At 57.1% G+C, this 14,444-nt stretch overlaps 2 protein-coding genes across 3 annotated transcripts in view; both read left to right on the top strand.

Annotated features, from left to right (window-relative positions):
* LOC108548752 (neural Wiskott-Aldrich syndrome protein-like) overlaps positions 1-2,929 on the top strand; it is a 26,322-nt gene extending 23,393 nt beyond the window's left edge. For both annotated transcript variants that reach the window (XM_017901844.1, XM_017901843.1), the window contains one exon: positions 2,599-2,929. In XM_017901844.1, the coding sequence (XP_017757333.1) occupies positions 2,599-2,915 (317 nt within the window). In that variant the 3' untranslated portion in view covers positions 2,916-2,929. The remainder of the gene's footprint in view (positions 1-2,598) is intronic.
* Positions 2,930-13,473: 10,544 nt separating this feature from the next.
* Positions 13,474-14,444, top strand: part of bsk (mitogen-activated protein kinase dJNK) — a 6,545-nt gene continuing 5,574 nt past the window's right edge. The window contains exons 1-4 of the mRNA XM_017901847.1: positions 13,474-13,690; positions 13,755-13,884; positions 13,971-14,168; positions 14,254-14,388. Coding sequence (XP_017757336.1) covers positions 13,551-13,690; positions 13,755-13,884; positions 13,971-14,168; positions 14,254-14,388 — 603 coding nt within the window. The 5' untranslated portion in view covers positions 13,474-13,550. The remainder of the gene's footprint in view (positions 13,691-13,754; positions 13,885-13,970; positions 14,169-14,253; positions 14,389-14,444) is intronic.

Genomic DNA, 14,444 nt, shown 5'->3' with positions numbered 1-14,444 from the left:
TCTTTCCTCTCTCATCACCGCCCTCTTTCCGCTTCCATCTACTTTCCGCGTTTCTTCCCTCTTCTTATTCGCTCGCTTATCGACTACCTCGACCGCTTTTACCTCTCCATCGATTCGCGTCCAATCATTCTCTCTCTCTCTCTCTCTCTCTCTCGTCCTGGCCGACGGATTTTGTTGGGGGAAAAACGGTACGTCCGAGTCCGTGGCCGCGTCGAGTATCCGCGTTCGAGGGAATAATTGGACGAGATCAACTGAAACCGAGTTACAGCCGGAATAATTACGTCGGAGAATCGAGCAGGGATGACTCGATTCTCCCTATTTCCGTAACGCCTCGCAGCAACGGAGCCAGAGGGCGCGAGAGCGAGAAGGAGAAAGGTGGTGGGCGCGAGAGAGGCAGAGGAATATTTGAAAAGCGGAAAACGCGGCACGTTACAAGGAGAATGGCGATTATCGTCGGGTTGAGAAATCGGTGACAAATGACGGACGTTATCCGGTCCGGTCTCGTAACTCGTCGCCCCAACGTCCCGCGACGACCCGCGCCGTCGCGTTAACGATAAATCGCCATCCCGATAATTAATATCCCGCCTTTGGTCGTATCGTCCGATTATAAATAGCGGCAGGGTATAACGTAGGAAGGCGGGGGTACGTTGCGTGTCTACCGAGAGACGAACCACCACCGTGTTTTTCGTTTAGCTTTCGATCGTTGCAATCGTCGATACGATACCAACGCGAAGCTGTCGCGAAGCGTAAACGTATTCCCGATCGATGGATGGAGGGCAGGCGGAGGAGGAAGGGCCTAGGATCGAGGGATTAATTTTCACGGTGAAAAGTTGCCGAGTAAATGCTAAGAGTCAACGTTACGGCAAGTTTGGCGGTAATGGATTCGCGATGCGGTCCGAGGCTGGCCGATACGTTCGATTTCTCTTGGTATTTGCTCGGCAAAGACCGTAATCCGTGAAAATATTGGCTCCCGTGTCCACGGTTATACTCGCATCCGACTGGAATCCGTTGCGTTTTCGCCGTCACGATAACCGTGCCACGGGAATTTCGTCGAAATTGGAAATCGAGTCGACGCGAATAACAAGGTTGAATCGCAAGAGGAGTGAGGAGTTATCGCGATCGTAGACGCGTCTTCGAGTAGATCGTTTTGTCGCGCGTTGCTCGTTAAGCCGCTCGACGAGAGATAATTCCATTTCGGCAGACTCGTAACTCGCGGTTTCGAGGCGGATAGACGAGCGAAACGAGCAGGAGCTTTCGACGTTGGCGAATTCTTTGGAATCCACGATTCCACGGGATTGGAATTTTGGAGGGATGATTGGCGGCGGGGGGTGGTTGACGAGACGAATGGAAGACGGTCGGCGCGTGGCGACGCGACGCGCGTAAGCAAAAGCCTCGCTTAGCTGGCGGTTTCAATTAAGTATCGAGCTTTCGCTGACGAGGCACGCGATCTTTCGTCCCCCCTCTATCTTTTCCTCGTTAACTCTTAACGACGCGTCGTTTACGCCTCGCCTCGGAATCGTCTTAAATTTCCCTCTCGCATTCCCCCGTGTTTCCGACCTGTTCTACGCAGGGGGAAAGTTACAAATTTTCCTCGGAAGACGGAGGGTGCCATTGTTTGGAATATGATCGCGCGAGGAGAGACGATCTAACGGAGCGGAGAGAGATGCACGGACGAGAATAGATTTGGCGGTGACCGCGTATCCGCGCGTATCATCGTCGTTGTTGCTTTTGCGCAAGGCGCGTGGTTGGTTAACGAGAGGAATTAAGGGTAGAACGAGTGAAAATTTCCACCTCGATTCGGGGAGGGGTGGGTAGTATTTTCGTGCGCGCGGATCGAGAGCGCAGAGAGACGGGTATCGGCGAGAGGAAACGGCGAGAAGAATCGGCGGGTGCGAGGTTGGACGGGTATCGATGGCCGTTTGTCTGGCAAACGAAGCGGTCCAAGGGAATGACATTTAGGGTGGCGTCGTGGCGCCATGCGAACCGAGAATGTCCCGCGTGCTCTTCTTCCGCGTCTGGTTGACGGTGCGAAAGATTTTCATTGAGCATCGCCGTCGACGTCGTCAAAGGTCGTCTCGGTATAAATAACCCTGGCGGCGCCGTTGTTGGCTCGTTCCCGTTTCTCTGCTTCGTCGGTCAATTCTTTACCCGTTACGCGTTTCGCCGTGTTTCGTCGCTACGCGAAATTCTCCTTCCGAAATTCTCGATACTCGCGATAAAACGATCGTCTATCGTCTACGGTCGCGACGCGTTTCCAAAAAAATCGCCAGCATCTCCACGCTACTTTTTCCTTCCGGAGCATCGCGTGCGCGGAACGAGGCGAAGCGAACGGGAAAACCCCGAGGGACGCGGGCGTAGCGAGAGGAAAAAGCGTATTTCGTTTGCAACGTCGACCGCGTATACGAGATGGCAGAGGGTGGGGAAGGACATAGTTTTCCGCGAATTACACGCGGGTCCGAACAGCCCTGACGCATACGCGCGAAAGGTCTGCAGGCTGGACGAAACGGCGTAGCCGTGGCGAGTCGGATCAGGAAAAGCGACGCTCGCGCAGACTACGAACCCTCGGAGAAACTAACGAAAGGTTTACCTGTGTTTCAGCGATCCCTGGGAGTGCCCTAGACAAGTGGTTGTCGTGGTTGGCGTTGTTACCGTTGTCGTCGCCGTCGTCGTCTTTGCCGTCGTCGTCGCCGCCGCCGTCGCCGCCACCGCCGTCGCTCTCGTCGTCGCCGTCGTCGTCACCGCCACCGTCACCGCCGCCGTCGCCACCGCCGCCACCGTCGTCGTCGTCTTCTTCTTCTTCGTCCTCACCGCCCTCGTCGTCGTCCTCGTCGCCCCCGTCGTCTTCTTCGTCGTCGTCGTCGCCGCCGCCGCCGTCGCCGCCGCTGCTGCTGTCGTCGTTCTTGTCGTCGTCGTAGTCAACGTCGTTGCCGCTGTCGTCGTCCTCGTCATCGTTGCCGTCGCCGTCGTCGTCGTCGTGCATTCATCGTCAACGTCGCGGGGGTTGTTACAGGGTAAGCAAACGGATACTTTTTGTTACCTCTTAGCAGCCGGTTCACTCGATTCCCTTTCATTTAGCCCGCGATAAACCTGGACGCGTAGCTCGTTGGCAAATTCGAAAGCACGTTCGAATCGTTTTCCTTCTCCGATTTTTCCACTCGCGAAAGCGACGCGATCGCTCTGGACGTTTCGCGATCGGCGGAAAACGGAGCGACGAGACGCGGATGATAATGCTCGATCCGGTGGAGATTCCAATCGGGTTCCGCTCGCGGCTGTGTCGCGTTTGAAACGCGTATCATGCCGCGCCTTTTGTGCTCGGCTTTTCGTTTAAGCCCTCCTCGCGTATCGTCGGTGACACGCGTAGTACGTGCAAGGTAAACGTTCGTTTTACGCCGCCTCGCGCGATTATACGCCTTTGTTTTTCCACCTACGCCTCCGATTTCCTTATTTTCGCTTGCACGCGTTTACCCGCGCGTTATACCCGTACGCGACGGCGCGACTAGAAATTTATCGCTACACCGGATTCCGCGTTTTCCACTCGCGCGTAGGTCGAGGAAAAGTTTATCTCGAAGATTTCACGGGCCCGGCACGGCGAGAAATCGACTCGAGTACGCTTACTCGGGATTACTCGTAGGCCCAAGTGTGCCCGAGTTACCGGCCAAGCGTGGCGGATTATTTTTACCCCCTAACGTACCTCGCAAAGACAGAATCGACCAAGTAAGATCGCGTAGACTCGTCTCGGTGCCGCCGGTATCGCGGCGTAAATTTTCCGGGGGCTAAAAAGGTCGGGAGTAAGTCTCCGGCGAATAATACCACCTTTCGGCGAGGCATAATCGTAAACGATATTACTCGAGGGGAAGAAAACTAGGCAGAAGCGACGGGCATGCACTCGCGGTGGCCCTTTTCGGTGTTCTCCGGAGTGGTTGCTCGGGTTAACGGATTTTCTCTTGGGCTCGTTCCGTCACGCGGAAACAGTCCTTTCCGCCCCGTGTTTCTTTCACCCTCCGTTTCGAGTAGCACGAGCCGTTCGTCGACTTGACCCCGCGGTATTCCCTCGTTTTCCTACACACCGCGTGTTCCGCGATCGTACGCCCGGTATCCCGTTCGTCGCGCGACAAATTGGATCTCTTCGCGTTTATTATTATTTTTATTCGCGTCACCGACCGCGGGAACGGCTTTTCCTCGGGTTAAGCGGAATTTCTTACTCCGACGGAAAGGTCGAAATCCGTGCGTCGTCGTTGTCGCGATTCTTTTAACCGTGGTCGAGTCGAAAGGGTCGTCGCCGTTTTACGACGGTCGCTTTGAGGCTCGAGGTTCCACCGAAAGGCCGCCCCTCCTCGCGTCTTTAACCGCGATTCTGGTCGGCGGGGAAAATTGTTCGGTTCGAATGGCTCGAGTGAAGCTTTCCTTGCATCTCTCGGTACTTCCGAGTCTCATAGAGTCTTATAAATTAGGCGATTCGGGCACGAGCGCAAAGACTTTTCGCGGTGAAGCACGATGTCGGCGTCAACGTCGAGGATGGTTCGAGGCCGGTAAGCGTCCGTGAATAATCGAGCGCGTCTCGCGTTAGTCGCGACTGCCCTTATCTGCCTCTCGTTTATACAGCGGCGTACGTCTTACTCGTGCCTCCTGAAAAAGCTACCTCTGCTTTTCCGCCGGGAAAATTTATGCTCGTCGCGGTGCCGTAACGTTTCCGCGACCATTACGACGCGATCGCTCGAAATACGCGGTCAGAGTTGTCGCCACCGCCGCCGCTCTCGAGCTCGTAATCTCCGAGCGATAAGTTTCGCTTCCTCGAAATACACCCGCGATTCGAGCTTTTTTCCCCGTTTTCCATCCGCGCGTTGTACTTTACAGAAGCGTATCTCCGACGAGAGGACGAAAGGAGAAACGGGACGAGCGGTAGCGAGTTAATCCTGTTTTAGGTCGGACGTAAAGAAGGTTAAGCCGGCTGGACGATCGCTGGCAAATTCGACTCGAGCGTGTTTCGATCGCTTGGCTGTGCGTTTCGCTTCGCTCCTTTGCCGCGGAAGCCGACGGAACGCGGCTGCAGATTTAATCGAAACATTCCTCGAGCGTTAAAGGCTGATAACTCGGAGGGTTACGGAGCGCGAGATTGCCTCTCGTCGGATAGGATTCGATAGACGCGACGACGCGTTCGCCAACGGGGTGGTCGGTGTCGGTTGTTGGCCGCCGATAAATCGGACTTTGCTCGTTTCGTCGCGGCGCGTAAACTCGGTCCGAGTGTACGGAAGATAAGGGGAACGCGGATGAGATGGGAGCGTCGGGGGTAGAGGGAACCGCGAGACGACGACGCCGACGTCGCCGCGGGAAAGGGATTCGACTCGGGAAGCGGCTGGAAACTTTTCCGTTTATCGAAACGACTGGGCCGCAGGCGTGAGCCGAGTTTACGATATTGGACGAGAGAAAAGGGTGACGCGTGGTGGGTTTAGGAGCGTGCCATCTCGTCGGAGGATCGCGAGAAGCTCGAGAGAAAGAGGCGTAACGCGACGGAATTTACATTCCCGCTCGTATGGTTGCGCGAGCCGTTACGATTCACGGAAAGTCGTTAGTCGGATAGCGAGATGGGAACCTTTCTCGCCACCCCCGTCCTCGCTCCTCTGAAACGCGCGTCGTTATCGCGCCGCGTAGCCGCGAGGATCGCCCAGGGAACCGAGACGATACGTTTGAAAAACGGTCCCGGGAGGGGTTTAATAGGACAGGGTGCACTCGCGGAAGCGTGACCCTCCGAGATTAGGCGATTCGGTTGCGTCTCTTCTCGCGGAAAACGCGCGAGTTTTTGCCTCGGAGATGGTCGTTTCCGCTACTCTCTCCGCCGTGCAGCATCGACTGCGTCGTCTACGCGGCCGAATTTTCCCCAATTCCCACGCGGCGCCCTGTATCGATTTTACGTTCGCGTAGCCAGTTTTGACGACGGTATCCGGTTCGCCGTGCTCGCGGAGAAAGGTGAGCGTGCCGCTAAAATAGCCGTTTCCTCGGTGGCTAGCGAGCGAATGGAAAAGGATCGGGTCGGCGGTGCGGATAAACAGAGGCGAGGGAGGTTCTCTCCCCGATGTCGGTTCCCATCGTGCTCGTCTTTCCGTCGACGCGACGTCGGGGATGAAAGGCCGGCCGACGTTTCGACGGCGTCGGGTAACGTAACCGCAAAGACGACGGAGGAAACACGGGCGAGGGTGGTCCGTTCGTTAATCGGCGAGCTTCGGGGTACGTTCCGTTTCGTTCGTAACGTCGTTACGCCGAGTTAACGCGATCGATCGACGTTGATCTCGATTTGTCGTTGTTACGTAAATTCCTCGTGCACCGGCAATGCTGATCGTTCCTTTCCGATACGATCGTGGAATCGGCAACCGCGTCGAAACGTCGGATTAAATCCGATACCTGCCTCCTCTCCGCGGTGGTTCGGAGCGATTAGCTGAAAACCGTAATCGTCGAACGAGCGAGTAGCACGCTCGATCTCGAAACCCGTCGCCCCCGTACGCGATCCGGCAGAGCGTACCAACGTTTCGCCGTTTTCGATTTTCACGCCGAACCAGATTCGTCGCGCAAGCTCGAAGCTTTCTCGTATCGCTATAAATAAGCGGGATCGATAGCCGTGGGCTAGAGGGAGGAGGTAACGGTCGTCGGTAATCATTTTATGCCGACGACGAAAGCGCCGTTGCGAGAAACCACTCTCTCTCTCTCTCTCTCTCTCTGAAATCGTTTTATCTGTCGCGTGGATCGCGTATAGATCCGGCGTCGGTTCGAAGCGGGACTTGGTTTTCCGTCCCTGCCATCTCCGTGGGATTTCGCGAGTATTTTCGCGTAGGAGCGAGCGGGGATAAGGCTCGGAGAGATAGAAAAGCGAACGATTGACGCGTCGGACCTCCTCGGAGGCAACGAACGATCCGAGATCGGTGGGGCCTTTGGAACGAATGGCGGAAGACGAACGGGCAAAGGTAGTTGGCGCGTGGTTTGGGGAAATCGTTACTCGTTCGGTGCGCAGCGTTAATACCCCGATAATTCATTCTAAATCCGGCAAACGAAGCGTCCCGAGTACTCCCGCGTCGGTTCGCAAAGCGTTCCGAGAAACGAGCGCCAGCTCCGCTTCTACGCGTCCGCCGCTTTCAAGTGCCACCACCGCGAGAGATATTTGGCCAAAGAAGACACGGCCCCTCGGTCTCGTTTCTCTCTTCTCTCGTTCCGCCTGTCCCCGGTGTCGCGATGCGCCGGAGCACGCGTGGCACGCGCGTCCCTCGTTTCCCGCTTCGTCGGCAACGCGCACACCCGGTTCGAGAACGAGTTCGTCGACGCCACGAGACCGCCGTATCGAAACGCGGGGACGTCCGGGGACTGCTCGCGAGCGGGACTTATTATCCGATCGATACCACCCCGCCCGTGATCGATTCTCGGTCGAGGACGATCGATCGGCGGATACGCGACCACGCTATTTCTTTCCCGTATCGTCGCGTCGACTCGACGTCGAGTAGCGCACGAGTGACACGGTCCATCGATATTCCGAACGAGCCCGAGCGAAATAACGTTGAAACGTCGAAGAGGAAGCGGCGGGGCATCCTCGTTCGAGGAGAGGGAAAGGTCCCGGTGGAATTTTAGCTGGGCTTAAATCTCGCCGTCGGGTCGCCACCCTTAATTCCGGCGTAGCCGTCGAATTCTTTACCGCTCGATCGATCGGTTCTCCTCCCTCTTCCCTCTTCCCTCTTCCCTCTTCCCCCTGTCCGACCACCGCGAACCGCGGCTTCTTTTTTCTTTCCTTTTTCTTTTTTCGCGCCACTGCGAGAGATCGGTGGTGCGGCGATGTTGCCTCGCGAACGTTACCGAGCGTTCCAGAAGAGGAGAGACAAAGGCGCCATCGGTAACGGAGGGTATCGAAATTCGATAGCAAGACGAGGATGCACCGACTGCGGTGGTTTCGCGTACGCGACCCGGTTTCACGGACGTCTTTCCCGGTTCTCCGGGTCTCGGCGGAAAGGGACGGAATGGGCGGGAAGGGGACGGTAGGGTGAAAGCGAGGAAAGGGAAACGAGGTGTGTCGTGGGGGGGGGGGGGGGGGAAAGAGGAAGGAAATTTGCATTTGAAATGGAAGGGACGGACTGGCTTCGGGCTGTCTGCGCGACGTGGCACCGCTCGCCGAAATGCCAGGGCGACGATCGCGTGGCACGCGCAAGTGGCACGCGTTTGCGACCCCTTTTTACCTACGTCGTTTCCGGCGCGCTCGGCAAAAGTCTCGTGCGGAACACGAGGTAAGGGAGAAGGAAGGCGTGTACGCGAGTGGGTTGCGGAAAGTCAGCTGAGTCGGGATCGATGGTCGAGGAGGACGAAACGCGGCCGATGTTTTTCCTCGGTAAACGCTTCGAAGCGAACGCTTTGGTCGCGACTAGATCGGGGGGTGGGCGGGTGGTGGTGGTGTCGGCGAGACGGCGTATTTCGGTCGTACTCGCGACGGTTCGTAATCGAGAGGCGAAAAGATTCCATCCGGTCTCTCGTCGTCGTGGTCGTCGCGTCCGCTCCGTTTTTCGTTCCGACGACGGGGCGGCACACTCGAGCCGCTGCCTCGAGTCATTTTCATCGTGTACGCGAGCGTGCCGGCGGAAGGGAGAAAAGGGAACGGTTTGTTCGTCTGAAAAGACCACCACCGGCAGTCGTCGTCGGAGGGACGCGGCGCGGGTGCACGGCGAAGTGATGATCCTAGATTCCGAAAAGAACGGCGGAGGAAAGAGAGACGAAGCGAGGAGAACGGAAGCTTTGACGGGAAGAAACGAGAGAGCTCCGGTGCCAGCTGCGCCGCGAGTAATCGAGCCCTCTTTCCTCGATCCAAGCGCGTCCGTTCGTTTCTCCTCGATGGAGACTGGAAGGAAAGTCGGGGAAACGAAAAGTAGAGATCGGCGAGAACGCGAAGGGGTAGGAGAACGGTGCTGTCGCGTGGTCGCTTGGTTGCGAACGCGGCGGTGCATGCGAGTCAACCAACCGCGCGAATACGCGAGCGGTTCGTTGCATAAATATCGCTCGGTTCATCTACGAGGCGCGTCCATCCCTCGCCGGCTGGTAAACGCATCGATTTATCGCTCCGACGTCGTCCACGCGACCAACAACGGCCTCTGCCGTGTTTTCCTCGGATTTTCCGCCACGTTGGAGCAAAGTCTTGGACCAGGCCACGAGCAAACGTTATTAACCTTGTTCGCACGGCGAGCACGGCGAGTGTCGAAGGAAAAACGAAGAGAACGCGGGCTATTCGCGAGTAGGAACGTTTCGGTTGGATTACACGTCGCCGACTGGAAATAGGCCAGTCCGCGCCGCGCGTGCCTCTGCTCTCGGTGGCTCCTTCGCGATATTCCAACGCGCGCGCTCTGCAGTCGGCCGAGAGAAAAAAGCGCGACGAACGACTCGGGGTCGGTTGGCGCGTAAATTCTTAGCCGACTCCGGTTTCAAGGTCTAGACGGCGTTTCCTTTAAATAGCCGTGGATCCATCGGCGACGACCGGTCGTGGTCGTGGTCGTTGGCGCGTCTATCGTCGCGTTCTCCACCTTATCCGCGAGAGACGCGGAGTCGCAGAGTCTCGCGGTAGCGAGGCGCGATCTCGAATTTGGCTCGACTGGTAGCGAACGAACGACGAGAGGAAGGAAAGACACCGAGAAGCGACGGCGGAGGACGAGACGAGAAAGGGGAAGGTCGTTCGACGGTGGCATTTATTTTCGGCCAATTAGCGGCATTCCACGACGGTGGCATCTTCTCCGCGAGTTGCATAACTCGTCGGGGAACGACGAGACGAGACGAGACGAGACGAGCGCGAAAGAAACGACGACCAGGCGGCGAAAAGGGGGCAAAGACGCGCGTCGGCACGCGACGCTCGAGGCTATCCTCGCGAGACGCCGTTCGGTCTTCGACCGAGATCGAAACGGCTCGGGAGTGGAAACGCGCGCGCGCGCGTTGCTCGTTAATCGCGCGAAATTTCTCGCGCGTTCCGCTCTTTCCGAGGACGTCGCGTTATTCTCGTCTCGGCTACCAAGCGATGCAAACGCATCCGCGAGAGACACCGGGAACACCTGTCGTCTTCTGGACGGGTCCACTCGACCGGAATATTCCCTCGTTCGAGTCCTCGGTCTCGAACGCGGAAGATATCGATCGCGGTAACGCGAGGTCGAGAAGAGACGTGGAAACGCAAATACGCGGCGGATCCGCGCGTGGTCCGGTCGAGATTCCATCGGGTGGCAATTATCTCCGATCCGCTCGAACGACCGATCGCGAGCGCGCGCGACTTCTCGAAATTTCGGTCGACGAACTTTGCGAATTCCTTGGCGCGTTTCGCTTCCGTCGCCTTGCCAGCTTGGGCCAGCTTCGGTCAACCGGCGGCACGTTCCTCGTCGCTAATTATCGACGTGGCTCGCGCAGGTGAGACGCCGAATACCGATCGAGATCGATTATCGCGACGAGGTCGCCGACCGAATTAACCTTCGATAACGAATCATCGCCACGCGTCCCCCGCGGGTCTTTGCCCGATCGAGATATTCCAGTCGACGTCGACTCGCGAGGGTTCTCGCGTTTCGCGCCAAACGCGATCCAGCGACGCCTTCTTATCGCCGTGCCTCTTCCGTTGGGGTACTCGCAATTTCTCCTACGCGTTCCACCCCTCGCGGTAGGAGGAGGAGGAGGAGGAGGAGAATTATCACGGGCGATGGGTCGAAGCGCGGGATCCCTCGCGGTCCTTTGGCGACGATTCGCCCCTCGGTATCTCTCCGCTCGTACGTCACCTCTGACAAGTAAAACCGGTATTTACGGTCAAGTCCCTGGAACCCCTCCGCTTATACCGTCGCCGCGATTCGTTCCGCGCGAAAATCTCTCCTCCGGGCTCCGCTCTCCCTGCTTGGCCGTTCCTCTTATCCGATGCCCGCGGCCAAACGACCGCGCCACGCCGAGCGGTCTCGTGGTCGAAAAATTGCTCCTCCGACCGAGTCTCGCGGACGCGGAGAGAATTGGAAACGCGCGCCCGTCGCGGCGTTCTCGGTCCGTTGAAACGTGGCATCGAGGAGATTTGCAGGTGTCTAGCCGCGATTATACCGGTATCGCGCGAGATTTCATCCGGAAAGTTTGGCCCGATTTGCAAAGGATCGGCGAAAAGTCGGTCGTCCAGGTGGTTTCCGATGCCCTCCGATGCCTTCCGATGCCGGGACACGGGACGTAATTACGCAAATGAATTGAAACGATAGCAAATCCGGCGTGGTGGAAAGAGGTGCAATTACTTTGGCCGCGGATAAGGGGAAATGGGCTATACGGGGTGCGCTCCGCTGGGAAATACGTCTGGCTTTGCCGGTGGCGAGGAAATTTAATATCCGAATCGACGTTCGCGGCTCGATGCGACTTCTCTCGTCTCGACGACCGCGAAGATTTTCTTTCTTCTCGCCTGCCACCGCAGCTGTGTCCGCCGAGAACCGCGCTGCAACGATGCGAGGAAAGTGGAGGAAATTCCGTGAAGAAAATCCGAGGATCGCCAGTCGTTTTCCCTCTTCCCCTCCTTGGCCTTTCTCTCTTCGCGAGAGGGTGACGACGTCGCGGAACGACGTTAGTCGAGAGTAAATTGGTTCTCGCGACGAGAAAGAGATCGCTTCCGGCTGTTAGCGACGTTGCAAACGGAACGACGCGACGACCGTCGTCGCGATTAAGACGTCGTTCAGCGACGGTAACGCGATATACTCGATTGCTCGTTCGCGGCTACGCGTATCTCGCCGCGTCGCTCGGTAAACCAGCAAAATTTCGTTTTCTCGCGGTAATTTATCCCATTTCGAGCCGCACAACCGCTTCGTCTTTGCCCATTTTCGCGGTTCCCAGGGACGAGGCTCCCTTTTCTCGTCCACGGGAAAACTCTGTCGATTCCCGTTAATTCGCAGCCGCTTTGCGTATCGGAATTAGCCCCGAGACGTCCTTTGCTCGCGGCGCGAGTGGAATCTGCGCGGCGTTCGCTGGAATGCGAATGGGACGGAATGGGAGGCCAGCGCGAAATCGCGTTAACGAATCCAAACGGTCGCTCTCGCGGCGCAAAGTTACGCTCGATTAACCTTTCCGCCACGGCGACTCCGCGTCTCGGGTCTGCTCGGAAGCTCGCGCGCGATCGTCGTCGCGACGCGCGTTCCGATGCACCAACATTCACGCTTTTTTCCTCTCTCGTTCCAGATCTCGCACGCTTTGGGCTTAGTCGTTCGTCGTCGACCGTTCACGATGGCCGTTCGTTTATGGTAAGTTTCTCCGAGCGTATCCACTGCGATTCGAAAAATCCTCTCGGTTCTCGTACAATCGCCGCTATCCTCGGCTCGCGCTCTCGTCCTCCCTTAAATCCTTCTTATCCCGTGAATTATGTCTAACGAATTTCCTCGGGCTCGAGCGTGTGCGCGCGCGGTGGTCGAACGATCGCGGACGCGTGCGCGCTCGCGTTGGAGACGATCCAAGTGTGGCGTCTGCGACGCGACCAGACGCGACCAGACGCGACCAGACGCGACCAACGGGGCGGGGGTAGACGGGCAGCAGCAGGAGACGCAGACGACGAGGAAGAAGACGAAAAAGAAATAGAGAAAGAAGAAGAAGAAGAAGAAGAAGGAGAAGGAGAATCTCGGTGATCGTCGAATCCGCGATGTATGGTCGAGTAGCTAGCCCTCGTAATCGCATAATCGGTAGCAGGTGTCGAGCGAAAGGACGCGTGGTCGCGACGCGGAGAAAATACAAACGGAGAGAGATCGCGCTAATCCGCCACCCGTTACCGGCGTCGTCGACGTCGGCGTCGGCGTCTGCGTTCGCGATACTCTATAAATAATTGGGGGAATCCCGCGGTAGCAGAAGAAATTGCCGTGTTTCGAGGCAAACGCGGCACGCTGTCGTCGAAATATTCGCGCGACTTCTTCTTCTTCTTCTTCTTCTTCTTCTTTCTCCCCTTCGCCTCGTCTTCCTCTAATTTTGGCCGACCGACGAAAACAGTTTGACCAGCGGACGCTCGTCTTCTTTTTCTTTCGCGGCCGAGAACGTCTGGCCGACTTTGCTCCAATTTCTATTTTCGACCGAGACGCCGAAACTTTCGAGCTGGATGTTACACGCGCGAATCGAAGCCACGAAACCGTGTGGCGATCGTATTCCGATGGAAATGGAGAAAAGGAGGAAAGGAGGAAAGGAGGAAAGGAGGAAAGAATGGTTGGGCTAATAATCGGTTGTCGCAATGGCGATCATCTGTCGCAGACGAATCCGGCGCGCATAAGAAGCGAGCAAAGCGGCGGGGCGGCGGCGGCGTCGTCGTCCGGAAGCGAGGAGCGGAGAAGCAGCGGCGAGAGCGTGCCGCAGGTGCCGATGCCGGTATCTGTGCCGGTATCGGTGCCGGTGCTCCTGCCTCTCGACCAACCGAGCAAGCAGAGGCGAGAGATCGCGTTTACTTTCGACCAAGTACGCTCGTATTCCCAGCCAAAGTGGCTAAGAGCGTAAGTCCTCATCGAGTGCACCAGGAGTGCTCGAGCGGAGGGGAGGTTCAGGTACAGGTGCAGCAGGAGAGAAGAGCACCGAGGCGCATGCCTTACCTGGGGCCTGATATGACAACCCGGCTGTCCGCCATGTTTTACACGGTCGAAGTCGGGGACACCAGATTCACCATTCTGAAACGGTATCAGAACCTGAAGCCGATCGGATCCGGAGCGCAGGGCATCGTTTGGTGAGTATATCCGTCTCTTCGCGACGCGGCATATCGCGGGACCGATACGATTTCGTTGTTGCAGCGCGGCGTACGACACGGTCACCACGCAGAATGTCGCGATCAAGAAATTGTCCAGACCTTTTCAAAACGTCACGCACGCGAAGAGGGCCTACAGGGAATTCAAGCTGATGAAGCTGGTCAATCACAAAAACGTGAGTGTACGCCGATCCGTACGCCGATCGGCACCCACCACCACGATTCTCCCGTCGAACGCGTCCCATTCTTTCTTTTCCCGCAGATAATCGGTCTGTTGAACGCGTTCACGCCGCAACGCTCGTTGGACGAGTTTCAAGACGTCTACTTGGTGATGGAGCTTATGGACGCGAACCTGTGCCAGGTGATCCAAATGGATCTGGATCACGAACGCATGTCTTACCTGCTGTATCAGATGCTGTGCGGCATCAAGCACCTGCACTCGGCCGGTATCATTCACAGGGTAAGCGACGATTCGTTCGTCGAGATCCAGACGATCGCGAGTAATCGTTTAACTCTCGTTCCTTGTTCCTTCTTCTCGCCGATAGGATTTAAAGCCGAGCAATATCGTGGTAAAGGCCGACTGTACGCTCAAGATCCTCGACTTTGGCCTGGCTAGGACCGCCGGAACCACCTTCATGATGACGCCGTACGTGGTCACGCGGTACTACAGGGCGCCAGAGGTAAGGTATATCCTGTCCCAGAGAGAGAGAGAGAGAGAGAGAGAGAGAGAGAGAGA

The sequence above is a fragment of the Eufriesea mexicana genome, unplaced genomic scaffold (genome assembly GCF_001483705.2).
Source record: "Eufriesea mexicana isolate 0111107269 unplaced genomic scaffold, ASM148370v2 scaffold1767, whole genome shotgun sequence".
NCBI classification, from domain to species: Eukaryota; Metazoa; Arthropoda; class Insecta; order Hymenoptera; family Apidae; genus Eufriesea; species Eufriesea mexicana.
Note: the sequence above shows the minus strand (reverse complement) of the source record. Positions and strands in the feature narration are given on the sequence as shown.